General features: G+C 50.4%; 10 protein-coding genes across 10 annotated transcripts; 6 read left to right on the top strand and 4 right to left on the bottom strand.

Moving 5' to 3' along the window:
* The first annotated feature begins 335 nt into the window (after window positions 1-335).
* Window positions 336-4393, top strand: BDZ99DRAFT_465400 (carbamoyl-phosphate synthase). Its single transcript, XM_033720535.1, has 4 exons — window positions 336-749; window positions 800-2481; window positions 2816-4195; window positions 4246-4393. Exons 1-4 carry the CDS (start codon window positions 407-409, stop codon window positions 4351-4353), a joined length of 3513 nt encoding a protein of 1170 aa, XP_033573565.1. The 5' UTR covers window positions 336-406; the 3' UTR covers window positions 4354-4393.
* On the bottom strand, window positions 4255-6698 carry BDZ99DRAFT_500708 (uncharacterized protein). Its single transcript, XM_033723745.1, has 2 exons — window positions 6336-6698; window positions 4255-6265 (listed from the first exon to the last, which is right to left on the bottom strand). Exons 1-2 carry the CDS (start codon window positions 6678-6680, stop codon window positions 4634-4636), a joined length of 1977 nt encoding a protein of 658 aa, XP_033573564.1. The 5' UTR covers window positions 6681-6698; the 3' UTR covers window positions 4255-4633.
* A 195-nt stretch (window positions 6699-6893) lies between these two features.
* On the top strand, window positions 6894-8784 carry BDZ99DRAFT_447972 (autophagy protein Apg6). The gene is made up of 2 exons (XM_033718039.1): window positions 6894-7048; window positions 7100-8784. The coding sequence occupies exons 1-2, from the start codon at window positions 6964-6966 to the stop codon at window positions 8509-8511; spliced, it is 1497 nt and encodes a 498-aa protein (XP_033573563.1). The 5' UTR covers window positions 6894-6963; the 3' UTR covers window positions 8512-8784.
* A 2323-nt stretch (window positions 8785-11107) lies between these two features.
* BDZ99DRAFT_479019 (uncharacterized protein) lies at window positions 11108-11650 on the bottom strand (the record flags this gene model as incomplete). The annotated part of the gene is made up of 1 exon (XM_033722209.1): window positions 11108-11650. One exon carries the CDS (start codon window positions 11648-11650, stop codon window positions 11108-11110), a length of 543 nt encoding a protein of 180 aa, XP_033573562.1.
* A 1322-nt stretch (window positions 11651-12972) lies between these two features.
* Window positions 12973-13505, top strand: BDZ99DRAFT_81633 (uncharacterized protein). The gene has a single exon (XM_033728925.1). It carries the CDS (start codon window positions 13180-13182, stop codon window positions 13465-13467), a length of 288 nt encoding a protein of 95 aa, XP_033573561.1. The 5' UTR covers window positions 12973-13179; the 3' UTR covers window positions 13468-13505.
* A 1011-nt stretch (window positions 13506-14516) lies between these two features.
* On the top strand, window positions 14517-16418 carry BDZ99DRAFT_537323 (uncharacterized protein; the record flags this gene model as incomplete). The annotated part of the gene is made up of 3 exons (XM_033726612.1): window positions 14517-14826; window positions 14878-15411; window positions 15474-16418. The coding sequence occupies 3 exons, from the start codon at window positions 14517-14519 to the stop codon at window positions 16079-16081; spliced, it is 1452 nt and encodes a 483-aa protein (XP_033573560.1). The 3' UTR covers window positions 16082-16418.
* Window positions 16419-16600: 182 nt separating this feature from the next.
* BDZ99DRAFT_479016 (flavo protein WrbA) lies at window positions 16601-17441 on the bottom strand (the record flags this gene model as incomplete). Its single annotated transcript, XM_033722208.1, has 5 exons — window positions 16601-16702; window positions 16760-16918; window positions 16974-17214; window positions 17271-17356; window positions 17418-17441. The coding sequence occupies 5 exons, from the start codon at window positions 17439-17441 to the stop codon at window positions 16601-16603; spliced, it is 612 nt and encodes a 203-aa protein (XP_033573559.1).
* Window positions 17442-18332: 891 nt separating this feature from the next.
* On the bottom strand, window positions 18333-19534 carry BDZ99DRAFT_394064 (uncharacterized protein; the record flags this gene model as incomplete). The annotated part of the gene is made up of 3 exons (XM_033715870.1): window positions 18333-18769; window positions 18827-19254; window positions 19314-19534. The coding sequence occupies 3 exons, from the start codon at window positions 19532-19534 to the stop codon at window positions 18333-18335; spliced, it is 1086 nt and encodes a 361-aa protein (XP_033573558.1).
* Window positions 19535-21183: 1649 nt separating this feature from the next.
* On the top strand, window positions 21184-22188 carry BDZ99DRAFT_489820 (G-patch-domain-containing protein; the record flags this gene model as incomplete). Its single annotated transcript, XM_033723014.1, has 2 exons — window positions 21184-21291; window positions 21346-22188. The coding sequence occupies 2 exons, from the start codon at window positions 21184-21186 to the stop codon at window positions 22186-22188; spliced, it is 951 nt and encodes a 316-aa protein (XP_033573557.1).
* A 499-nt stretch (window positions 22189-22687) lies between these two features.
* Window positions 22688-25202, top strand: BDZ99DRAFT_447958 (uncharacterized protein). Its single transcript, XM_033718038.1, has 7 exons — window positions 22688-22881; window positions 22927-23390; window positions 23438-23711; window positions 23757-23878; window positions 23930-24671; window positions 24727-24872; window positions 24943-25202. Exons 1-7 carry the CDS (start codon window positions 22723-22725, stop codon window positions 25046-25048), a joined length of 2013 nt encoding a protein of 670 aa, XP_033573556.1. The 5' UTR covers window positions 22688-22722; the 3' UTR covers window positions 25049-25202.
* Window positions 25203-25218: the final 16 nt, after the last annotated feature.

Below are 25218 nucleotides of genomic sequence, written 5' to 3'. Positions count from 1 at the left end.
CGTGCGCTTTACTCTCCCCTCTCCCCCATCGCCGCCAGTCCCAGCACCCTCCCCAACCTCGCTGCCAGCTTCCAAGTTGCCATTGAGTCCACCGCGCGCGTCACCGTCCGTACTCGGAGCTATTTATTCTTTCTAGCGTGACGGCTGCTTATCGTGATAGCGTGGCCCTCCAGTCGAGGCGAACCTTGACGTCCCTCTAAAATTTAATCTGAGCTCCCCCCGCGATCCCCCTCCGCTCCACGACACCAATTGCTCGCTGTTGCTGGACACTGCAGGCCTAGGGCTGCTATACCCTCTCCCCGAGCCCTCGACGACCCCGCGCCGCCTCCCGTGAGGCCCTGCTGAGCTCCGCAGGCTTGCCCGCTCTGCTTCTGCTCTCCCCCGTTGCTGGACTCCCACGCCTGCAATGGCTGTCTGCGGGCGCCTGGTACGCCGCACGCCAGCTCTTCTTCGCCAATGCCATCGTCCCGCTCCGCCAGCGGCATGCCGTGCTTTCTTTAGCGCGCCGTCTCCGCTCACTGCTCTGAGAGCCGGCCATGAGTCAACACCAGTGTCTCGACAGCTGCGAGCTTTCTCCAAGCGCGCCTCCTTCAATGCCTCGAATGCTACCCAGGAGGCTCCCAATGCCAAAGCTTACCTCGACAGCGGTGCTATCCTGGGGGCTCGTAACCTCGTTGACGTCTCCAAGGTGCTCGTGATCGGCAGCGGAGGCCTCAGCATTGGCCAGGCAGGCGAGTTCGACTATTCAGGTACGTCTCACACAACCACGCCTCTGAAATGTACCTCTGACTAGTCCCAGGATCACAAGCTCTCAAAGCTTTGAAGGAGGCCGGTGTCCGCTCCGTCCTCATCAACCCTAACATCGCGACCATCCAAACCTCCCACGTTCTCGCCGACGAAATCTATTACCTTCCCGTCACGCCCGAGTATGTGGAGTATGTCATTCAGAAGGAGCGGCCAGACGGCATATTCCTTAGTTTTGGTGGTCAGACCGCCCTCAATCTCGGTGTCAACATGAACAAAAAAGGCATCTTTGAGAAATACGGTGTGAAAGTCTTGGGGACGAGCATCAAGACCTTGGAAACGAGTGAAGACCGTGATCTGTTCGCCAAAGCTCTTGGTGAGATCGATATCCCAATTGCCGAATCCATTGCAGTAGGCACCGTAGACGACGCGCTAGACGCCGCAGAGAAGATCGGGTATCCCATTATTGTCCGTGCAGCATACGCCCTGGGTGGTCTGGGTTCTGGGTTTGCGAACGACGCTGGGGAACTCAGGAATCTGTCTGCCAGGTCATTGACACTTTCCTCACAAATCCTGGTGGAAAAGTCACTGAAGGGATGGAAGGAGGCTGAGTATGAGGTTGTCCGTGATGCTAGCGACAACTGCATTACTGTCTGCAACATGGAAAACTTCGACCCTCTCGGCGTGCATACCGGTGACAGCATTGTCGTTTCTCCAAGTCAGACTTTCAGCGATGAAGAGTACCACATGCTCCGCTCTGCCGCAATCAAGATTGTACGCCATCTTGGTGTCGTTGGCGAGTGCAATGTACAGTACGCGCTACAACCTGACGGGCTGGACTACAGGGTCATCGAGGTCAACGCCCGTTTATCAAGGTCTTCCGCGCTTGCCTCCAAAGCCACGGGCTATCCGCTCGCCTACACTGCCGCCAAAATTGGGCTCGGACACACCCTACCGGAGCTTCCCAACGCTGTTACTAAAACCACCACGGCAAACTTTGAGCCTAGTCTAGACTACGTTGTCACCAAGATGCCTCGGTGGGATCTAGCCAAGTTTCAACATGTCAAGAGGGACATCGGAAGTTCCATGAAGTCTGTAGGAGAAGTCATGGCAATTGGAAGAACATTCGAAGAATCTTTCCAGAAAGCTTGCCGGCAGGTTGATCCCAAGTTCTTGGGCTTCCAGGGAGACAAATTCGAGAACTTGGATGACTCATTGAAAAATCCTACCGATCGCCGGTGGTTGGCTGTTGGTCAAGCTTTGATGCACGAAGGCTACACTGTAGACAGGGTTCACGACCTTACTAAGATCGACAAGTGGTTCCTCTATAAGCTGCAGAACATTGTAGATTGTACACACGAGCTCGAAGACATAGGCAGCTTGTATGGCCTGAAGAAGGAGGCCATCCTGAAGGCGAAGAAGCTTGGATTTTCGGACCGACAAATCGCCAAAGCCGTCAATGCAACCGAAGACGAAGTTCGAGCGCGTAGAAAGGGGTTTGGCATCAAGCCCTGGGTCAAGAAAATTGATACGCTGGCCGCCGAGTTCCCTGCAGACACTAACTACCTATACACGACATACAACGCCTCGTCTCACGACGTAACCTTCGATGACCACGGAATTCTCGTTCTTGGGAGTGGAGTTTACCGCATCGGAAGTTCCGTGGAATTCGATTGGTGCGCTGTAAATGCCACCCTTTCACTAAACAAGCTCGGTAAGAAGACAGTCATGATTAATGTAAGTTAGACCTTTCTACTCTGTTTGTTGACTGGACGCTCATGCCTTTTGGATGGCACGCGGGGCATGGAAAAGGTGGTACTCTAATTCTAGAACAAGCTGTCTCGTGTGTACACCTGTCTGCGACTGCTTGGGGTGCTTCAATGCAGTTTCAAGAATCTGAATGAGATAAAATCTCTTCATCTTGGGCTATGTGGAAACTTGTTGAAGCACTGCAAGCAGTGGCAGACAGCTGTACCTACGAGACAGTGTTTGATGAATGTGCCACTTTTTCAGGATTTTGAACTTTTTTTCTTTTATAATCTTGCACAGACATGCGCTAACTTCCTCCCCGTATAATCCGGAAACCTATTCGACCGATTTCGACGTTGCCGACAGACTGTACTTCGAAGAACTTAGCTACGAAAGAGTTATGGACATCTATGAGCTCGAGTCAGCTAGCGGAGTCGTCGTATCTGTCGGTGGTCAGCTGCCCCAGAACATCGCTCTGAAACTGCAAGAGACTGGAAAGGCTAAAGTCCTCGGAACTGATCCCAACGATATTGACAAAGCCGAAGACCGCCACAAGTTTTCGCAGATCCTCGACTCGATAGGCGTCGACCAACCCGCTTGGAAAGAGCTGACGTCATATGAAGAAGCGCAGGCTTTTGCCAATTCCGTTGGATACCCCGTTCTTGTTCGCCCAAGCTACGTTCTTTCTGGAGCTGCCATGACGGTGATCCGGTCTGAAGATGAGTTGAAGGAGAAGTTGCTGGCTGCAAGCGAAGTCTCTCCCGACCATCCCGTGGTGATCACCCAGTACATCGAAGGCGCTGAGGAGATTGATGTCGATGCTGTCGCGTCGACCGGAAAAGTACTGGTCCACGCCGTGAGCGAGCATGTGGAGAACGCGGGTGTGCACTCCGGTGACGCAACACTCGTCCTACCTCCCGCAAACTTGAGCAAGCGTACTATAGAGAGGGTCAAAGAGATCGCCGACAAAGTGGCCAAAGCATGGAGCATTACAGGACCTTTCAATATGCAAATCATCAAAGCAGCAGACCCCGAAGGTGGAGAACCAAAGCTGAAGGTCATTGAATGCAATCTGCGCGCTTCGAGGTCGTTCCCATTCGTCAGCAAGGTTCTCGGCACAAATTTCATTGACGTTGCCACAAAGGCTCTGGTTGGAAGAGAAGTTCCAGAACCAGTAGACCTCATGGCAGTGAAGAGGGATTATCTGGCGACGAAAGTGCCGCAATTCTCTTGGACCCGTCTTGCAGGTGCAGACCCGTATCTTGGTGTTGAAATGGCTAGCACAGGAGAGATGGCCTGCTTCGGAAAGAACCTCGTCGAGGCATACTGGGCTGCTATGCAATCCACCATGAACTTCCGCCTTCCACAGCCTGGAGAGGGCCTACTGTTTGGCGGTGACATTACTAGAGCGGAGCTTGCCAAGATTGTGGACTACCTCAACCCCCTTGGCTACAAACTGTACGCCGCGAATCAGAAGGTGAAGCAACACTTAGAGCAATCCTCCCAAGACGGAAGTGTCAAGGTGGAAGTGATTGAGTTCCCCGTTGAAGATAAGAGAGCTCTCCGAGAAGTGTTCGAGAAGTACGACGTCCGTGGAGTGTTCAATCTGGCCAGAACCCGTGGCGCCTCTCTCGTGGATGAGGACTATGTGATGCGCAGGAACGCAGTCGATTTTGGAGTGCCTCTGTTCATGGAACCTAAAGTGAGTCTACCTGTTTGTTCCTCCGGCCTACTTTGCTAACAAACACCTAGACTGCAGTCCTCTTCGCTCAATGTATGAGCGAGAAACTACCACTCAGAGATGGAATCCCTAGTGAGGTGCGCCCATGGAGCGATTTCATCGGCGGACGACCGTTGTAGCGAGGGCAAACGGATGGCATTATTTTTGAAGGTTTGAAAGGTGCTCTAAATGCTTGCTTTGTTTCGTGTATATATTGTCTTACACTCTTGTTTAGGCGTAGGTCAGAAAAGTTTGGGTCACGGGCAAAACTACCAGGGCCATCAAGATTAGGTCGAAGGATATCTTTCTCTTTTTTGATGTTCTAGGTATTGCGTCGCTAAGTCACTTTAGTCGATGATAATAGAATACCGCTACACACATTAACCCTTCTCAGCCTATCAACTCGATTAAATCATACAGCTACACCAGTGTCAACTCGTCAAGAGAATCGTCCTCGTCCTCGTACATGTCGATAGTGCGTTTAAGTCCGGAACTTCGACTCGGTGTATGCTGAGGCTTGGACGGAACTCGCACATCCGAGACTCTTCGGTATTTTGGTTTCGATCCAGAGCGACCACTCGAATGTTTTCGATGGCTAGACGTCTTCGGTGAGGCCATAATACTACTGATGCTGACGAGATTTGAAGCAGGCGAGCCATCAAGCTCCTCATCCGATTCCTGTTCCACTATTGGTGTTTTTGCGGCCCGTGGCGTCGCTGCCATCAACCGCGGATTGAATCCTCCTAGCGAGGTTCTAGCGTTGGATATGCCAGATGAAAGCCCTGAAAGCCTTCCGCTTATCGACTTCCTGTCGCTAGGTCCCACAACCTTCTTACTAGCAGAGGGAGTCCTTCGAATAATCACGGACTCAACGTGAGGCAAGATCTTAGGAGAAGAACGCGATTTTATCGACTCCTGCGAGTCCGGAATTTCTGGCGACTCGTTCTCATTCGATGATTCCAGTTGCTCAGACAATATGTCCGCAGTGTCTTGATCTGCTGATGCACCTATATTCCAGTCCTCCAATTCGGGAGAAATACAATCGACTGTGGTATCCCGTGGGGAAGCTACAGGGCGTTGCGATTGTGACATTCGGAACGGGCGCTGGCGGATTTGAAGCGGAGAACTAGGGACGCTGAAATCCCTACTTATCCCGGGTGTTGAAACTTGAGAGGTCTCTGAAGCTCTCGAGATGGATCTTTCTTTGCTAATTGCGGGCTCGGCCAACTTGTCTTCGACTTGATCGGGTGGCCTGCTGATTGACTCTGCCGAGCCTGGGCTCTGATTCTTCAGGTGTTTGTGATAGTGGTGTTGGACGATCCATGGTGGCCGGTCTGGCCAGTATGAGCAAATTGTCGCCCATGGGAATTGGTGGTCTTCCTTGAGCTCGAGTAGTAGAACATTATCCTCATCGGAAAACTGATAGCGAGACTTCCGACCTTTGTGAGCCATCTTAGCAGATGTGTTCGCAGAGTATTGGCGAGACCTGTCTAGGTAGGTTGGGAAATTCTGCTTCTTGCCCTCTTCCTCGTCATCTTCCTCGTCGCTAGCGTCTTCTGGGTCTTCATCATGACTGGCCACGTGAGGTGATCTATTGTCTCTGTGAAGAAAGCGGCGCTCTGTCACCACACGTCGAGGGACTGGCCGGATCGAGCGCACTCCTGTAGTCGGATCTGGGACGGCCCATATGCTCCCGGTTTGCGGCGAGACGGGTCGACGTAGTAGAGAACGAGAAAGCGATTGAGACGCATCACGCCGACGTGGTGTACGTTGAGGTAACGGCGGAGCACTCCAGAGAGAATTCACGACAGATGGACTAGGCTGCCATTGTGTAATGAATTGCGCAATCTGCATCCCAATGCCCCGTGATAATGCCTCGATTGCAGCTTCAGGCGGTTGTCGTCCCACGGGAGTTGTATGTCCGGCCTGCGACGGCCCTTGCATCCGGCTGTGAGCACTGCTTTCGCCGGTAGCAGTAGGTTGTATGGCCTCTGAATTGGTATCGTCGTCACAGGTCGCCGCGCCTTCGATCTCATCACCTTGATCGAGTCCCTAGTATTGAGGTCAGAGCTTGCGCAAGGCAACATTGGGCGCGAAAGGCAAGAGAATGATCGGAACCTACTGAAGTTACAATGTCTCCACTCTGTGATTCCTCAATGTCATCGCCGTCGCTGATTGTGCCGGCCATGTCGTCTGCGAAGGCTCTGAGGATGGCACCAGCATCGCCCTCCCCCACGTCCTGCTCGTTCCTCATCCGCGAGATGTGGCCATTGTTCACAACGATTTCGCCAGTCTGCAAGTCGATCTCGTCGCCGACATTGGTGAAGTCCTTTGTGTATTTTAGAAAGATATTCTCAAAGGCGCCTTTCAGCCGATTGTCGTTGCGGGAGCGGTCACGATTGAGATCGGAAGAAGAGTCTGGCTCTTCCAGGATAGCGATCCGGGGCCGTTTTGACGGATGCTCCATGGTGGTGGCGGGGTGGGGTCGCGCTCGTGAACAAGACACGAGCGTGGAGCGCGTTTGTTCCTTCGGAGGAGCCAAGCCTGCGGCCAAATGAAGTGCTGGGCCGTGCATGCACTCGGCTTGCCGATTCACCTCTCGGCCCTTGGCCCGCGATGATCAACTGATTTACCTGCACGACACTCCAACGGTCATCTGCACAGCTTCTTACTGTGCTCCCAGCCATGCTGTATGCGCCGTAGGAAGCATTCCCGCCTGCACTCCCCGCTGCTCACTTCCTTCCGCTACGATGTATTGTCAGAAATGCAGAACGCCCGTTCGACTTGATGCATCGGTGGAGGAGCTGAACCCGGCAGCTTTCAAGCTCTTAACAGGTCGCCCCTCTCCTTTCCTGGCCCGCGAGATGCTTCAACTGACCCCGATAGACCCCATCGTTCCAGTATCGCACCACGCCTCCGCAACGGCCCCCCTCCGCCAAACACGCCTTGCATTCCCAGAGCAGCGCCGGGAAGACTACCAGAGCGCTGTGCATGACGCACGAGCACCTACCTTCAAACGAGCGATCCCTCCTGGCCGCTTTGCTCAGAATGCATCTGTATCGCCCAGCAAGATGGGCATCAAAGATAACCCCGCCATGTCATTCGTCATGCTCACCGAATCCCAAGTCGTTCAAAAGCCTAACACTACTTGGGAGAACGGAGCAGACGAGGCCTCACGCGATCCAAATGCACCTTCGCCGGCTCCAAGGCTTGCCGCCGAGATCGAGACCACCAACCGGCTCTACGAAATACTCTCTGCCCACTCCGACATTGACCATCCTATCTGCGTTGAATGCACCGACCTGTTAGTTGAGGGGTTGCAAAAGAGCCTTGCAGGCGCTATCAAGGAGCGAGACGCATATGTGGAGTATTTGCGGCGGGCAAATACCGACGTTCCTTCCGATGAAGAACGGCAGCAAGGTCTGGAAACTTTAGGGGCTGCTCGGAAGCAGGAGGCATCCAGCTTTGCAAGGCTTGAAACCCTCGAGCGAGAGAAGGCTCTGCTAGACAACCAAATTGCCGCTTTAGACGTAGAAGCGCGAGAGTTGGATCAGATGGAGCAGAGTTTCTGGCATGAACGAAACTCGTTTGCAGGAACTCTGTCTGCTTTTCAAGACGAGCGAGACCGGCTCAACACTCGGTACGACCATGATGCCAAGCAATTGCAGCGCCTACAGCGGACAAATGTGTACAACGATACCTTTTGTATCGGTCACGACGGATTCTTTGGCACCATCAATGGGTTACGTCTTGGGAGATTATCAAATCCGCTCGTCGAGTGGGCTGAAATCAACGCCGCTTGGGGTCAGACTTGTCTGCTGCTTGCCACTGTGGCTGAACGGCTGGGCTTTTCGTTCAAGGGTTATCGAATAATCCCCAGGGGGTCCTCATCTCAGATTGAGAAATTGGAATACCCCCAATCCCCTTCTGGAAATGACCCATCACATCCGGTCAAACCAAAGGTCACGAAACTCGATCTATATTCTACTGGAGAGATGGGTCTAGGCTTTTTCCTGCACCGACGAATCGACGCCGCCATGATTGCGTTTCTAGAATGCTTGCGTCAGCTGGGTGACTTTGTCGAACAACCTCCTACTCAAGGAACCGCCAATGCAGGCCACGGATTAAGGATGCCTTACGAGATCCACAAAGACAAGATACACGACACTAGCATCAAATTAACCTTTCAACAGGAGGAGTCGTGGACGAAAGCCTGCAAGTATACGCTGACATGCTGCAAATATTTGCTTGCGCATGCGAGCAACACGACCACTCCTACTTCTCGAAGAAACATGTAGGGCACTTGTTAGGTGGAGTAATGATAATTATACCCCCGGCCAATCAGTAGATATTGAAAAGTTAAAGTCTTGCAAATAGAAGAGCTGTTAGTGCAAGGTACTTCTATGAAAACAATGCAATCTCTGGCTAATACATGATCTAGGAGTCGCATGGTGATGAAGGCCTAACAGAGTGTCTTACTCAAGTTGATACCTGGCAGTGGTCGGACTATTGCAGAAGCCATCTGGAGCAGAAACATTTGAATATGCCAGGCAGCTATATCCCCTGAAATGATGTGCGGATCAAAGTTGAAAAAGCGGAAACTTTACGAGGAAGTTGATAGCGCTGCACAACAAAACCGGAAATTGTATATAGATAGAGTGTAACGGTCACTATGGAAACTTTTAAGAGTTGGACACTAGATTATATATATCTAATCTAGCACTGTGATACTACCATTCAGGCGTCATGTTTTTTGATCAGGCTGTTCCTTTGAAACATGTTTCCAGCCGCCCTTGCCGTATGTTGAAGTCACACTAAAGCTACCAACCTTGCCTTGATCGGCGTGTTTCGTGACGAGTTTCGACCAGTTTGGTAAGGTTCGGCCCTTCGGAACTGTTTCGTGACCATGTAGCCGTATATGCCTCCTAAGAAAGCTGCTATTACTATCCCGTGAGCATCAGTGATTTACGCCGAGTGTCAATGCTGGCAGGATTTTGGAGTGCCGCCATTTCTGCTATACCATTACCGGATTCCCAGAGATGGCAAGCTGGCATTAATTACCAACGGGTTCTATCCGATTCATACACGACTTAGATCCTATAGCGTTAATTCCAGGGCCGAGTGACGCTAGCCAGTTTGATATTTATTATAGTGAGGCATCCACGTGTGAGTTTCTATGTGAAATGGGCCGAAAGGAATTTGCCCCGCGGATCTGAAAAGAGCAGATTCTTCCAGTTTGCGCTCTAGTAGAACTTCGTTACGCGCGCAAAGGTGGCCAAATCCGCAGAACTACTTGCTAGGAGTATAACCATCTAGGGACGTTGCTTACTACTAAAAATTATGGCGTTATAGCCTATAAAGGCACTAAGTCCTATTCTTGCGATATATTTAATGCCCTCTTATTGCGCACACTCTTCTATAGAACTAGAGAGAACAATTACTTAGAGTAAGGCAAGTGCAGAAGCCAACTTAATTTCTACTCCCAGGGCTTAATTAGAGACTATAAGAATTATAATAGCATAAGCGTTATATCCCTATGCATAAAGCTCTCAAAACAACTAAAACTATGCACGTTTGAACGTGATACAGTAAACGTTTTGAACAGGAAAAGTGAGATAACGTTACAGAAGCGTTAGAGGACGTTTCACAATGCTATACGTATGTATATATATGCAACTCCGCTGCCGTCAATGTAAAGAAGAACTCAAGCAATACAATTCTATCTATCTATCTATACAACTCTGTTCTATCTCTCTCTGCATCGACTATTAGAACAAGAATAAGCGATATATTTCTTTGTTCTATTATCTATGTATATACATAGATACAAATCTATTTATAGATCCTTTGTTCCTTTGTTCTAACAAAGAACTTTTTGTCCTAATAAAGGACTCTTTGTCCTAATAAAGGACTTGTTGTATATAAAGAGGCTTTATCTTAATAAAGAGACGTTAACTCTTTATTACAACAAAGACTACGTTCTAATAAAGAACAACTAAGGTATATTAAGACCGCTGCCTCGCTCCTTAAACTTAATTATCTTAACCAGTTTATATACTAATTAGTAATACAACACTTATTTAAACCTTCACTATTTCACCACGTGCCTCATATACCTTTACATACACCCCCTTTTCACTGCGCGTACACCCCCCCCCCCCCCCCCTGTCGTTTCACCACCTTGTAATTGGCTCGGTGTAAAGGTATATAAGGCACGTGGTGAAATGGTGAAGGTTTAAATAAGTGTTGTATTACTAATCAGTATATAAACTGGTTAAGATGATTAAGTTTAAGGAGCGAGGCAGCGGTCTTAATATACCTCAGTCGTTCTTTATTAGAACGTAGTCTTTGTTATAATAAAGAGTTAACGTCTCTTTATTAAGATAAAGCCTCTTTATATACAACAAGTCCTTTATTAGGACAAAGAGTCCTTTATTAGGACAAAAAGTTCTTTGTTAGAACAAAGGAACAAAGGATCTATAAATAGGTTTGTATATATATATATACATAGATAATAGAACAAAGAAATATATCGCTTATTCTTGTTCTAATACTCGGAGCACTACGCCGGAGCTCCGGGCATTCACCTATACATCACGTGATGCTATACGCGGGGCTATACGAATCGGCGTGCAGCCTTTCCGATTCGTGCAGCCTCGCCGATTTGTATAGCCTCACGTACGAGCTCACGTACGGCTATATGAATCGGCGTGCAGCCTCGCCGATTCGTGTAGCCTCACCGATTCGTGTAGCCTCACGTACGAGCTCACGTAGTATAAGTCTAAGTCTAAGTCTAAGTATAGAATAGAAATTCTATTCTAGAAGTGCCTACGTGTCTACAAGTATGCTAAACCTGTCAAAACCTCACCTTATTACGGCTCCTTTGCATCGAGCCTAGCCCCCTCGCATCACCGCCTCCGCCTGCTCAATATCTCGGTCAATTTCCGCCTCAATATCTTCATCATACGTCGCAAGCTCACGTAGAAGCTCCTCTCGGCTAAGCCTCTGTGCCTGAGGCTGAGGCTGAGGCGTAGGCTGAGGCGTAGGCTGAGTACTATCTTGCCTCTGAGCTCGTGCCTTTTTTCGTGGTACCTTATCCTTTGCACCAGGCGGCCGGCCGCGCTTTTTAGCTGCAGGTGCAGCCGTAGGTGTAGCCGTAGGTGTTGCTGTATGCGTTGCTGTATGCGTTGCTGTATGCGCTGCTGTATGTGCTGCTGTATGCGCTGCCGTATGCGCTGCCGTATGCGCTGCCGTATGCGCTGCCGTATGCGCTGCCGTATGCGCTGCCATATGCGCTGCTGTATGCGCTGCTATAGGCGCTGCTATAGGCGCTGCTGTATGCGCTGCTATATGCGCTGCTGTATGCGCTGCTATATTGTGGACGGAAAAGAAGAGGATGTAATTAATTGTGATCAAGGCCGCATTTGGAGAGAGCATTTGGAATTAGTAAGCAAGTTAAGCGAGCGAATCGGAGGCTACGGAGCACCTCTCCGAGCCAATCAGAAGGTGGTGAAACGACAGGGGGGAAGGGGTGTACGGGCAGTGAAAAGGGGGTGTACGTGTAGGAATTAGGGGGTGTGGTATTAGCAGCGCCCTAAAGAAATATATTGCTTATTTTTATTCTAATATATCTATCTATTCCTCTATCTACCTACTTACCTACCTATCTACCTATCTACCTATCTACCTATCTACCTATCTACCTATCTACCTATCTACCTATCTACCTATCTATCTATCTACCTATCTACCTATCTACCTATCTATCTATATATCTATCTATTTATATACTTATAACTCTAAATATCTATTTATAAAAAATATAGCATTTACATAGAAATATTAGGCTTTTTTTAAGCCCTTTACTTGCCGTAAACATTATATACTTCTTAACCTAGCACTGTTTAATCTAGATTTAAGATCTCTAATCTTGTTGAAGCCTGTTAAGATAATAAAAGCATAAACGTTAAGTTATTATTAGAGTTAGGGTGTTTCTTTATTTGAATTTAATGAACTCTACAAGCAGAAATACATGGAAAGTGACATGCCCGGGAGAGATCTGCCTTGATTTTTAGTGCAGACTTAATTTAGTTGAGATTCCAGAATTAATTTCAAATAAAGGCTTGGAACTTTCTATTGTTCCTGACATCGACGCACATTAAGACTATGAAGTAAACCTTATATTCTCTTAGCTCCAACTTTTCTTGTTGCTTATTTTCAATCCCGCGCTCTTGCAAAACAGTGGCCGTCTGAAAATACCATCTTTAGACTTCAGGGATGTTCTTCTAAGTGAAAATGGCTTGATTTACGAGGTCGATAGACTCCATAGGAGCGCTCTGTGCATGTCTTGTAACAGCCATCTTATAGCAAGGGATACCGGTGTAGAAAGCGTTATGACCAAAATTTTCCCTTTTCATCATCAAACTGGCGACTGGTTTGTGTTTATCTATAATTTGAATTACTCGATGGACTGGCAGGGATTTGAGTCGGGTATTTTTGCGGAATAGCGGTTCTTGTGTGGTATAAAGTCGATATTGCAGCAAATAATTCATGCTCAGATTCTCAAGAAGCCAAATGGGAATGAGACATTGGAGGATTATAATCTCTTAACTGCGTAACCATAACCTGGTTTGTTCCTCGTCACGAATTGGACTTCGGGCTTCTTCACCATGAAAAATTGTCCGTCTGTTCTCGTGTTTTCAAAACATATGAATTGAGCATTCAGTTTTCACCCCAGCTGGACTAAACTCGACAAGGTCGATATATACGCGCGCACATACAAAGAAGCTGCCAAGTCAGAGGCCAGTGACCATATAGTAGTTGAAAGCAAGCTCAATTAAGGGGGAAAGTGCGGGAAAGCTGACGAATCGGAAAGCGATGATTGTACGAGCTTGAGCGACGAAAAGTCTACGTAGAATGATAGGGAATAGTTGATAGACTAGCAGCTTCGTAGACGCAGTCTCCAGATGAGGGTAACAACAAGCTGGAATAGAAGCGGTTACTTGCTGCTGGCAACGTTTGCTTCTAGAGCCGCTTGCAGATGCAGGTGCAGTCTCGTACGTTTAGTAGTCATGACTTTTCCCTGCATAGGACCAAACAGTTTTGACATGATTAGTCCGATCATAGCGAAAATTAACCTCAGAAGGCGTGACAGTGCGAACGAGCAGAAATATACTAGAATACTGACCAATCATGGTAAGCTTCATGTCATGGCAAAGCACCACTTCCCCAACAACGGCCAGCACCGGCTCTGACTCCGCAGCGCAATCCGGGGGTGTAAGTGCTAATGTGCGAAAAGACGGGGACCACGATGTGTGACGTCTTCGAGGCTAATTAGCGGTCGAGAGGGGTAGTTTTCTGGGGGTAATAGTTTTGCTGCGAATGGTCGAGGACGGTCCATTTGGGATTGTATAAAGTAATAGGAAAGCATCGTCCCAGGCGCAGTGCTGCTGCGTGTGATCACGCTGAGCTGGAGATGTCGCGATGCTGGGTATCCGTTCGGTCAGCGCTTGGAAGCTCCGCAATGCCATCCAGCGGTCAGTTCGACGCGACCAGAGGTTAAGTGAAGCCCAGTGACCGACTGCTCACGAGGCCGCGAGGGCGCTCGGCAAAGAGCGGGCGAAGGCTGGCGGCTGTCTAAGCATTTTGCCTTCGTATATAGGATATCGCTGAGGCGAGTGGTGTTTTGAAGGCTGCTGGCCACTCGCGCCGAGGAGATGCGACGCTGGTGTCACGATGGGACCTTGTTGGAGTCGACAAAGACAGAGACTCTGGCGCAATTCTTATGACTTGGAGAAACAGCAGCCCCGCACGGAGCCCTGCCGACGAAGCCGATGAGCGCGGGCCGTCACGCCTCGAAGCGTTTTCTCGCCGGCACGTGGTCTGCAACATCGGAAGCTTGGCGCTTAGCGCTTGGCTTTTTGCATTTTTATGACCCAAAGAAACTCATTACCAGCCAAGCCGTGCCCCAACACACGCAATTGCGCTTGCTCTGCTGTCACTCGCCCTGGCAGAATGATCATCGTGGTCGAGCTGCACCAATCAGAGGCCTGCAAGTCTCAAGCAATTCACCATACGCGTTGCCGATGACTAACACGTAGCACTCCGCTTCTTCCTTTGTCCGCCACGGCTCAAATCTCTGCACTGGGTCTCTTGCGCTATGGCTACCTATATATGGCTTCTACCTTTTCCGCCTGCTCTTGAGCGCTCCTCTCAAACTCTACACTACTCACACACTCTGGCATCAAATCCAGCCCCGTTTGCTACTCATTGAAGACAGAGTACTAATAACTGCCTCCGTTCAATGAACATCAACGCCTTCCCATACGAAATACTCGCACAGATCCTCGAGACTGCCGCCCAGCTCAACCAGCGGGATGGCGTCACCTTTACTTTCGGCTTGTCCCAAGCTCCTCTGCCGCTACAGAAGACAGCTCTGCAGCGCTACGTTAGAGGAACTGTTCCTCCCGAGCTGCTGAGGTGGGACGCCACTGCGTCCATCCGCCACGTATGCTGGGACTGGCACGAATGGGGCCTGCAGTACGCCTTGAAAGACGTCTTCATCCGTCGTTGGAAGGGCGCCGAGCGCTGGGCCGAGTTATCGCAGAGACGAGGTACGAGAGAAATATCCTTTGGCATTGATCAGCGACTGACTAGTGTTGTAGAAGCCTACCGCCTGTATGAGCTTGTGGAAAAGCCGTCGGGCACGGCTGTGTACAAGGATCCTTATGGATCCCTCAATCGTACAGTTCAACTACTTGCCGACTATCCCGAAGTGGCGTCGAAGATTCGTCGTATGTGGTTCGATGGTTTTTACACCTACGGGACAGACCTAAAAATTTCTTCTGCGCTTCGAAACTGCACAAACCTAACGGCTGTCAGTCTGCCCTGGACAACGCTGAGGCATCTCGCTGCCCAAGACTGGGCGCAGTTGCTTATTGGCACCGGGGCCCCCCTGCGATCGCTGGAACTCCTCGCGGTTGACCTGCCAGCTGCTCTAGCTGGTGAGTCGGACAATCAGCTTGACCTTCGTCCATTGGACTCTCCTTCAGTGGACTTCAGCCAGCTCCGCAGACTCAAGGTGTTTGGCAATTCCACATTTATGCCAATCGATGATCGGGATCTTCAAGCCATTGCTCGAACGGCTACAAGACTAGAAGAATTCCATTTGACCTGCCTCTCAACAATCTCAATTGATGGTAAGATATCTCTGATGCATTCATTGTTTGGCCTTAGTCATGTGCTAAATTTATGGATTCAGGTGTGATGGCAGTGGTAAAGTCCTCTCAGTCGACCTTGAAAGTGCTGGAGCATTCCCCTCGATCTAACGACGGGTTCTTCCATCCCCATCCCGGGTCGCTTCCTGATAGCGAGCATCTTTGCACGGTCCTCACAAACTGCACCAAACTAGAGACGGTCTCGCTATCCGTTCCATCGATGTGCTCTGCTTTGTTTGCCAACGAAAACGTCCGTTGGTCTGGAGATCTGCAAGTACGGGCCGCTCGATTGTGTGGCCACGAAGACGGTCGATCTACCTACGAGGCCCAGTGGACCCTCAAACGACTACTTGAGCAAGCGCGCCGTCTTGTAGCCGCCCGAGCGAGCTGCCACATACCCAAGAATTTGTTCGTTGAGCTGTTTTTCGCAGATTTCATATTCGAACCGCACGCGAATGCGGTTCACGGCGACTTCCAGCTCGCTCAGTTGGCATCTGGTGGATCATGGCCTGTCTCGCGGTCTCTATCTCGAAAAGGTCCTTACGGATCCACCGGTCTGTACGGCAAAGACGAGGAAGAACCATTCGAACGTGTCGACGAGGATGAGTTCATGAGCGGGATGTGTAAGAACTGGGTTTCCATATCGGCCTGAGGGACATAGCTCGAGAATCGACAGAGCAAGTCTAGGTGAGGTGCTCGACTAAGCAGCAATTTTCTGCTGCATTCTATCTGGGGGAAAAGTTCTGGTTTCGTCTGTTTGAGAAGCATGCGTTCGCTTCTAGCATTTACGGGGTTTGCGGGTTGCATCAGGTGCACCAGGTGCAACAAGGCGTCAATACTCACAATTTAATCCTCCGGGTAGGAACGAAGGTTGCGCAAACCTCATGGCATTAATGATCCTCTACTAGTAATGCAGCACATGCTATAATAGTTCACGAGTTTGACTTTAAAGAATTAAAGATTGTCCTATTGAGTTTATGAGTCGCAAGAGCCATTACAATATGGAACACTTGCTTGGGAGGCCGCATGGTCCTTCTTTCGCATCTTTTTCTTCCTCTGCCGGCCCCTGAGAGTTACCGTTTTTTGTCTCAGCTGGCTTCGGTGTATCTTGTGGTGTTTGCTTTATACCATTGGCGCTATGCGATGCTGGCCCCCCGTCTGCTTTTCCTAGTCACGCCGGGAAAGCCTTTGACACGGCTCCGTAGAAAGCCGCACCCTGCTTCTCGGCCAATTCGAGCTCAAGAGCTGTGGGCTGGCGGGAGCCGTCGGGGCCCTGCAGTTAAACAATCAGTGCCCATTACAGAGTAGCGAAGATGACCGAGATACATACCGCAAAGGTACCCGCACCCCAGGGGGATCCTCCACGCACTTCATCCAAGTTCGCCAGGAGAGCGAAGGTGGTCTTGTAGCCCAAGGGTACGTAGATGAACCCGTGATGGGCGAAGGTGCTCAGCGCGGCAATCGCCGTCGATTCCTGTCCACCGCCCGGCTGTACACGGAATCAGACCAAGTCGAGATGGTTAAATGGAAGGGTTGAACAGTACCGTGCCAGTAGAGACGAACACACCAGCGTACTTTCCCCAGTATGCTCCAGTCTGCCATTGGCCACCGGTGGAGTCCCAGAAGGCCTTCCACTGGGCGGGAAAGTTGCCATAGCGGGTGGGAATACCGAAAAGAATGCCATCATACTGCTCGAGTATGGCAGGAGTTGCGATCTCGATGTCAGAAGGCTTCGGAGGAGCGTGCATCTTGGTCAGGACTTCCTGTGGGAGCGTCTCGGGAATTCTAAGCTGAGATCAGCACCAGAGCCGGCGCAAAAGCTGGGTGTACGTGAATTGTACTGGTAGAGAGTGGCAGAGCCGCCCACAGCCTCAATGCCCTTCTTCTCGGCCTCAGCGAGCTTTTGGATGTGCCCGTACAACGAGTACTGTGTATCACGGGGAATCAGCCAAGCTGGCGCATGTAAAGCAGTTAAGGCGAGAACATACGAAAACAATGGCGATTTTGGCCATGGTGAAGACTGCAGAGTTCAATCGGGCCAGGTGGATGTGTTATGAGAGGACAATGGACAGAGATAGTGAGGGGTAGCTCGAATATATATGAGCTGAGGTGGGTGAAGCTCCGGGAGTTAGTGGGGCCGCCCCGCCCTTGCAGTGGCGTCATTTGGCAGCCCGCTGACGGAGGCTTGAGCCAAATTTAGTCAGCATTGGAGAGCAATTACACCGCGAGGAAGACTTCCGCGAATTTGTCAGTACGGATAGCCGATTCCTCAGCTCCATGAATAGCGCCAAGTCCTACTTCTCTATTGGGGACCCCAGGCCAGTCGCCTGACTTATGGATTGAAGAGTTCGCAATACTCCAGCACAAAGGCCGCACAACGCTCGTAATTGTCCATGGCACCGAAGCCACGTAATGTGAGCTCGCTAAGATGCGGCCAAAGGATGAACAGCGCCTAGTTATATCCCTTGTATTCATCTCAAATCCGAAGCTAAAAGCGGACAGTATAGTCTTTCGGCCAGCACCCCGATGTTTCCTGACCCCTCCCACGTGGTGCTCCCAAGTTGACTTCCACGTGACGATCGCTCGTCCATCTCCCGCGTGTTGGTGGCTTGTGATGGGTGGCCTCAAAGACCTGGAGCCACCCGTCGCCGGGTGCCCAGCTTCGCTCTGTCAAGCAAGCTTATCACCAGCTGGTACCTTTGGTTTGGAAGGCCATTCAATTAGCGAGAGCTTGCATTATCTTAGCGTTTTTCGTCTTCATTATATATGTACAGAAAGCGTCTCTGCCCACATGCCTAGTCCCACTGCCGCCTTCGGTACTAATGCTAGGAAGCGTTCGTAGTAACTTGATTGGTATATGAAACTAGACCCAGAAATCCCGACCGTGGCTTGCCCACATATCATCACGATTGGGTGATATTTAGCCCCAGAGCTGCAAGAGCACTGCCCACGTCTAGGGTAACGTGCAACGGGTTGCTTTTGATGGCCGCCTCGTAGTATTCTAGGTGCTGTCCGTTGCTAACGCTAGAGTTACCCAAAACGTCGATAGGCAGCAGCCCACTGGTGAACTTCTTAGTGACCAACCCAATCACAAGTGATTGATTCACGGTCGATCGCATGGGTACGATGTTGCTGCCAGGCTTAAGGACGAGGTCCGGAATTACAGCCTGACCGATGGGTGTCCCTTGGACGGACAGATCCATGGTGACATTACCCAAATCAAGAGTCAACACCGACTGATTCGGTATGGACACGGTGCCATTCATATTCGAGCCGTCGGGCTCTGGTGTGAGCAAGATCTGGAACTCGGTAATGTTGAAGCCTGCCAATTTGTTGAGACCTGATAGTAATTTTGTTAATAAGTATAAGTTGCTAGGTAAAGAAGGGTATTATCAACCTTTCATCGTTACTACTTTGTTGTAATCTACATCGATTTTCGACAGGCCCTTTTGGTGTAGTCCTGTCCGGCCACGAACGGCGATTCTAAACTCATCGCTGCCGATCACTAATGCAGTATATGCCATGAACTGGTCCTTGTTGGTGATATTTAGAGTCTGGTCTACGATTATTGTAGTCGCATGCCCAACTTGCGTCTTTGGAATTGTGACATATCCAAATGGCGTGATTTCGGGCTCGGTGGGTTCAAGGAAGAGGGCAGCCTCAAAGGCATCGAGTGTTGGGTGGAAGCTGCTGTCGCTACGAGCAACATTAACAAGCCTCAGATGAACAGATGATGGCGTGGGATCGGTGACGATTTGTTGTTGTATCTCGAGAGTCGACGCGTTCACATCGTGCTGGGCTGTCTTGGGTATGGCGACATAGACGCTGGCAGGATTGATCAGTCCAGATGGAAACACGAGGACTCGAAATCGATATTCACTTACATTGGCAGCACTATAATGAGAACAATCACAGCGAGGACCAGACAGTCACACCACCACCACTTCCTGCAGTGACTTCTGGCTCTGGGCACGGCACCGGGGCTCTTTCCAGGTGGGAAGAGTGATGCTCCTACCCCTCGCTTTCTCGCAAAGTCCTCCTGGTCTAGAGAGCCCGTGGGCGCGATTCGCTCAGTCGTTTCCCTCTTGATATCGTCGTCTTCCATGTCGGGCGATGAGTGAAGAAGGACTTCGGGGACGGTGACGGTGACGACGAATAAAAAATGGGACTGGAGTGGGAGCATATGTTTGATACCTATAGCTGCTTGAGAATAATAACATGTGCGAGCGCCGCCAGGATTAAGAGCACAGAAAGGGCACAACGGCGCACATGCTAGATGACATTAGAGGAAAACACAACCGCCCTGGAGAAGGGGGGCGTCTGTACCAGCGCGCCTCCGCCGAGGGCTGATCAGTGGACGAGTCTAAAACAGAGAGGCGGAGAACGGGGTACGGGGGTTGGACGCTGGGGATATTGGGTGGCAAGGCTCGTAGTCGACAGTTGACCAATCACAGCCAATAAGAGGATACTCAAAGAGGAAGTTGGCCGAGCGACCAGTCTACCCCAGCGACGGGAGGAAACGAACTATCCTGGCATTACCGAGGCTGGCGTTAGAAAAGGACTGGATATCCATCAAGCACATGCTTCGAAGCCAGAGCAAGTCGAGCTGCGCGCTAAATTGCAAGGGATAGAATCGGTAGCGCGGTCCAGCAACGGTGCGCTATCTTTCTAGCGGCCGCCGTAAGTGAGGTCGCTAGAACGAAAAAAGAGCCACAGCAAGGAATAACGTATGCGAGGCTGTCTGCGTACATACACCGCGAGCATGACAGACGTCAAGATGCCTGTCGCCACGAACCCAGTTGACAGTGTGAGCAGGAAGCTTTTCAACAGCATGGAAGATCCAGTACCAACAAACCTGTACGGGTTGCTGCCGAAGGATGCGGCGAGGTCGCGGGGCAAGACGTAACAGACTCTGGGCCGGCAACGGTCACAGTGCTCGATGCGGCCAAGCGGCGGGGGACGCGATCGGAAAGCGGGAGGTGTCTCTGGGGTTTCTGGAGTCCGGGGTATGTGCATAGTACATAGATGAGGCTTGGTCTGCCACCGGCTGCGTCAGTCCTGGGATATTGGCTTCCCAAGATGCCAAACGGACCCCCTGGGCATCCGTATCCTGAAGCTGTGGGTGACTCGGTAGATGTCAACCTTGATACTAAATCAGAGGCCAGCACCGAGGCCAGCACCTAGCCGCTTGAGATCGACAATTGATACGCACACGCAGCGCGATGCTTCTGAGAAGAACGACATGTGACTGCTATCTGCAGATAATCATGCCATGCTGTGACATGCTTCCTGTGGCGGCAGATAGGAGCGGTTCGGCAGGTTGTCTTTGTTTGAACTTCCAACACCGACGCGGCGGCGCACCTGAGGGTCGAAAGAGCGAGTGACGGCCATCATAGAAGAAGTGCCGTGTCGTGTGATGCAATACGAGCTGGTCCATGTTTGCGGGGAACTTGTGCATACCCCTTCCTTCCCATCCGTGCCTATTCTATGAGGAGGGTCCAGAAAAGCAACATGATGGGTTGTTCAGATCAAGATTTCGGGGCATTCCGGAGCTGAGGGCGGTCCAGTGACTCAGTCACGTTCGGGAGCTGGTGAAAGCTAGCAGCGGTGATGTATCTTGACCTCTAGTTGAGGGGTTCTTGAGAGGCGTAGGATATTACGGCTAATCATCGGCAGGTCACGTGCCGTAGCAGTTCCACTGTTTAACTCTCTCCCCAGGTTCTAGCACGAGCAACACCCATCCTTTGAGCCAGAATGGCGGACTCTGACGATGAAGATGACTACATGTCTATGGCCATCGCCGAGCCTGCGCAAGCACTCAAGGAAACCTCTATCCAGCGGGTCGCTCGCAAAAAGCGCGAGGTATGTTTTAATGAACTACATCTGCTTCAGCCGATTCTAACACTTCCTCACTAGGCTGCGCTCAAAGCTCAAGTTAAATCGAAGGCGGAGAAAGCTGCGGATGAAGCAGCCGCACGAGAGGCAGCTCTTGCCACACCGCTCCACGACACGTCTAATAAGGGATTCAAAATGATGGCCAAGCTGGGGTTCAAACATGGAGACACCTTGGGCGCTGACAAAGGCGGCCGCGCGGAGCCTATTCAGGTGGTGCTCAAGGAAGATAGAGGCGGCATCGGGCTCGATACAGAGAAGAAGAGGAAGTTCCGAGAGCAGATGAACCATGAAGCAAAGCGCGTCAAAGCGGAGGAAGGGGAATACCGCGAGCGTGTCAGATTTGAGAGAGAAGAACTCAAACGCGAAGGCCAGATCAGGAACGCTCAAAGGGTTGCGGAGGAGCTTGCCTCGAAAGCAAAGGAAGACAGTAGTACACAGCTGGAACCCAAGGTCACAAAGCCCACGCCTAAGAATGCCCGCCAGCCTCTGAGGAGTATAAATGTGCTTTGGCGGGGCTTAGTGCGGCAACGGCTGGTGACTGATGGGGAGAAGCGAATGCGGCATAATCTAACATCTGTTCGCTCGTTTCTTCCGACTTACGAAGACCCAGATCTAGATCGAGAAGACTTGCTTGCACTTGGCCGAGACGAGAAGGCAGGTGTGTTTAAGGAAGAAGTCGAGGACGAAGTTGAGCAGGAGGACTCTGAACTAGACCAGTTCAATGCTTTGCCCTCCGAACAGCGATTGGAGAGACTCGTCATTTATATGCGGCAAGAACATCGATACTGCTTCTGGTGTAAGTATCAGTACTCTGACGAGGCAATGAGCGACTGCCCTGGGATCACGGAAGATGACCACGACTGAACGTGACTCCCTGTTAACCCGCGATTAATTTGGTAGCATGCATGACTGAAGTGCATCTGCTATTCACAATCCACTCGGGTTAGATCCGTTGGCCGCGATTACATCTCCAAAGCGAGAGCAGACCGCAGCGGCGGTCTTTCGGTAACTCAACGGCGAGAACTCAAAACTCCATATAACTATTCTATATCGTGGATAGCTTTGGCATGTAATCATACCTTTGCATTGGCAATTATATCTACCAATCTACTACACATTGCGGTGCTCTGTGCCAGTGAAATCATGAAAAGGATTGACGTCCGGCTATGAATGACTCGAGTTTTGAATATCTCAATCACAGTGCTTTGCATAAGCGCCTTGAGTGAGCATATAATTCGATGATAAATCTACACGTGCAATTGGATAGCACAGCTTGATGTAACGCACGGGCACTGATCGCAAGCTCCTCAGACCGCACAAATGAGACCTGCAGTTGCACCGACAGTACCACGCTTCCTATTCACCTCGCCTCTAAGTGGCCTCAACACATGCATCAAGATGGAAGACAAAAAGTGCTACTTGTATGCGCCGCCGCGTCCGCAACCTGGACGAGCCCCGAAACGTCGCCGACTTGTCAACACAGGCCAACCAACGACGTGGGAACTCCGCGAGCATGCCTTCCACGAAGCCTGGGCTCAGCAGGAACATCAGATACAGGTATGCATCGCAACTTGAGTAGGGCAACCTTGCTGATGATCGCAGGGTGCCATCGATGATGCCGATCGCTCTACCCTTGAGAAAATTGCAGCGTTTGTGTCTGGTGTTGTGCCTGGCCCTCGTCGTGACCGGCCACCTATTCCGACTGGACTCGTCATTACTGGCCCAAGCATTGCGTCCCACGGCCCCTTCTTTCGCCGTGTGAGCGATAAGATTATTGCCGATACCAAGAGTATCTTTGTTCCTCTGAACTCGGCGGAATGCCCAAATCTCAAAACGCTTTTGAAGACTTTAATCAGGAAAGCAACCTCTGGACTCCCCATCGACGAAGACGACGACGAGCTACCCCCTAGTGGTGCTCACAAGACAGGCTCGAAGCCACTTGACTATGATCTGTGCCTTCTACTGGACTGGTATTCAAAGACGCCTGTCGACAAGATTACTATTGCAATTCAAGACAGCGAGGGCTTTGATGATAGCATAATAGTCGAGACGATTGAGCTTTTAAGGTAGTGTCTCTTCCGCGGATAGAATTCATTTGGACTAACGTGCATAGCTCATGGTCCGATCGCTTGCCATTCGTGTTGCTCTTCGGGATCGCCACCTCTGCGGATAGGTTCCAGGACAGACTGACCGGATCTGCAATTCTTTCATTAGAAGGGGAGCAGTTTGTTGTAGAACAGGCCGAGGAGAGCCTCGAAAAGATCTTCCGAGCTACTGTCGAAGGGCCTCATGTGTCCCTTCGAGTTGGCCCCAACCTTTGCAGGTTACTTCTTGATAGGCACAGCGATCATTCTCAGAGCACACAAGACTTCTATGACTCCTTGAAGGTATGCATGCAATCAAATATCCCCGAGAAAGCTAACAGAAGGTAGTATGCATACTTGTGTCATTTCTATGCAAACCCTATGAGCGTCTTTTTGAATCGTTCACTTGAGTTTGATCAGATCAACCACAGCGCTTTTGAGGCTTTGAGAACTCTCCCATCTTTCCGCAAGTATGACTATATCCTACATCATCAACTTGTCCAGAATGCTAACTCACATAGCTATGTCGAAGCCTTACTCGAAGATGGGTCAACCGACGAAATCCACAGCCTGTTGGATTCAGATCAATTTCTGTTTGCGAACATCAAACAGCATCTAGAACTAGGTCAAACAGCGCTGTCTAGACTCACGTCGGCAATTGCCGTCGTTGTCATCCTCAGAAATGCTATGTGGAAAACGCAGCAAGTCCGATACTCCTCGCTTTACATTCGATCAGCTTCCGGAGACCTTTATGGGTCACCGTTAACCCGTGAGACCATTTTGATGGTCAGGAAAGCATCTTCGGACACATTTTCTCATGTGCTAGCAACCCTAGCATCTTTGAGGCATAGTGGGCTACCGATGGACATTAAGGAATACCAACAAGCACTTGCCGATCTAACGGAACATAGCACCACCTCAGCACCCCTCAAGAGCCATTACGATGTGCAAAGCAACACCCTTAGAACTACCCTAGTGGCACAAAAGGTAGATCTAAGCAAGCATAAGTCCACACTTTCTAAGCAAGATGCTGCCTATTCGGATCTGATTGGACGCTTTCACGACGAGCTAGAAGCGTATCTGACAGAAGCGCTCATTGACCCGCACAGTCTATACTTGTCCGAAATCTTGCTGTACGACCTCAAATCGCCACATAACGAGGTGTTTGCGCCTAAGCCTCGATTTGCAATGGAACGCGCTCTGTCTTCACCCCATGACTATCTCAATTGTAGTTGCTGTGCAGAGTCAAAGGCTGAGGGAGAAGTAAGCTGGCTAATTTCATATGTCTTGCAACGCCTTTAGCTAACGCGCGACGCAGCATCAGCTATCAGCTAGCCAGCCCCCAAGCACTATCTTGTATCAACTATACCTGGAGTCGGGCGCGATGTTGAATGTCAATGATTTGTGGCTTGCCTTCAACGCCATCACTGGAGGTGAAGACAACCAATCGGAAGATGTCACCACGTAAGATCCACGTCCCATCATCTAGCTTCAGCACTGGTATCCACCCGAGTTAGACTAACAATTTTCATAGATCCCTCTTCCAGAGATCATTAGCGGAGTTCAAATATTTTGGCCTCGTGAAGCCAAGCAGGAAGAAGGTTGACCATGTTTCCAAAATGATGTGGAAGGGGTTGTGATGGAGGTCTACACCTTGGGTACTCGGCCCCTCACCGGTTCTTCGAACTACGCGCAGGCCCACTCGCTCAACACAAATATTAGCTCAACACCGAGATTTATCACAATTCATCTAGAAATTGAATATATGTATTAATATAGCCTATATACACTCACCAAAAAGGGCGTTACT

The sequence above is a fragment of the Mytilinidion resinicola genome (genome assembly GCF_010093595.1).
Source record: "Mytilinidion resinicola strain CBS 304.34 unplaced genomic scaffold BDZ99scaffold_15, whole genome shotgun sequence".
NCBI lineage: Eukaryota > Fungi > Ascomycota > Dothideomycetes > Mytilinidiales > Mytilinidiaceae > Mytilinidion > Mytilinidion resinicola.
This window is presented reverse-complemented; position numbering and strand designations above follow the sequence as displayed.

Coding starts and splice junctions, on each gene's coding strand:
- BDZ99DRAFT_465400 (XM_033720535.1), top strand. CDS start 407: ATGGCTGTCTGCGGGCGCCTGGTACGCCGCACGCCAGCTCTTCTTCGC. Junction 750..799: donor AGGCGAGTTCGACTATTCAG/GTACGTCTCACA, acceptor GACTAGTCCCAG/GATCACAAGCTCTCAAAGCT. Junction 4,196..4,245: donor CTCTGTTCATGGAACCTAAA/GTGAGTCTACCT, acceptor ACAAACACCTAG/ACTGCAGTCCTCTTCGCTCA.
- BDZ99DRAFT_500708 (XM_033723745.1), bottom strand. CDS start 6,680: ATGGAGCATCCGTCAAAACGGCCCCGGATCGCTATCCTGGAAGAGCCA. Junction 6,266..6,335: donor GTGGAGACATTGTAACTTCA/GTAGGTTCCGAT, acceptor CCTCAATACTAG/GGACTCGATCAAGGTGATGA.
- BDZ99DRAFT_447972 (XM_033718039.1), top strand. CDS start 6,964: ATGTATTGTCAGAAATGCAGAACGCCCGTTCGACTTGATGCATCGGTG. Junction 7,049..7,099: donor AGCTTTCAAGCTCTTAACAG/GTCGCCCCTCTC, acceptor TGACCCCGATAG/ACCCCATCGTTCCAGTATCG.
- BDZ99DRAFT_81633 (XM_033728925.1), top strand. CDS start 13,180: ATGAGGGTAACAACAAGCTGGAATAGAAGCGGTTACTTGCTGCTGGCA.
- BDZ99DRAFT_447958 (XM_033718038.1), top strand. CDS start 22,723: ATGGAAGACAAAAAGTGCTACTTGTATGCGCCGCCGCGTCCGCAACCT. Junction 23,712..23,756: donor ACTTCTATGACTCCTTGAAG/GTATGCATGCAA, acceptor AACAGAAGGTAG/TATGCATACTTGTGTCATTT. Junction 24,672..24,726: donor AGTCAAAGGCTGAGGGAGAA/GTAAGCTGGCTA, acceptor CGCGCGACGCAG/CATCAGCTATCAGCTAGCCA.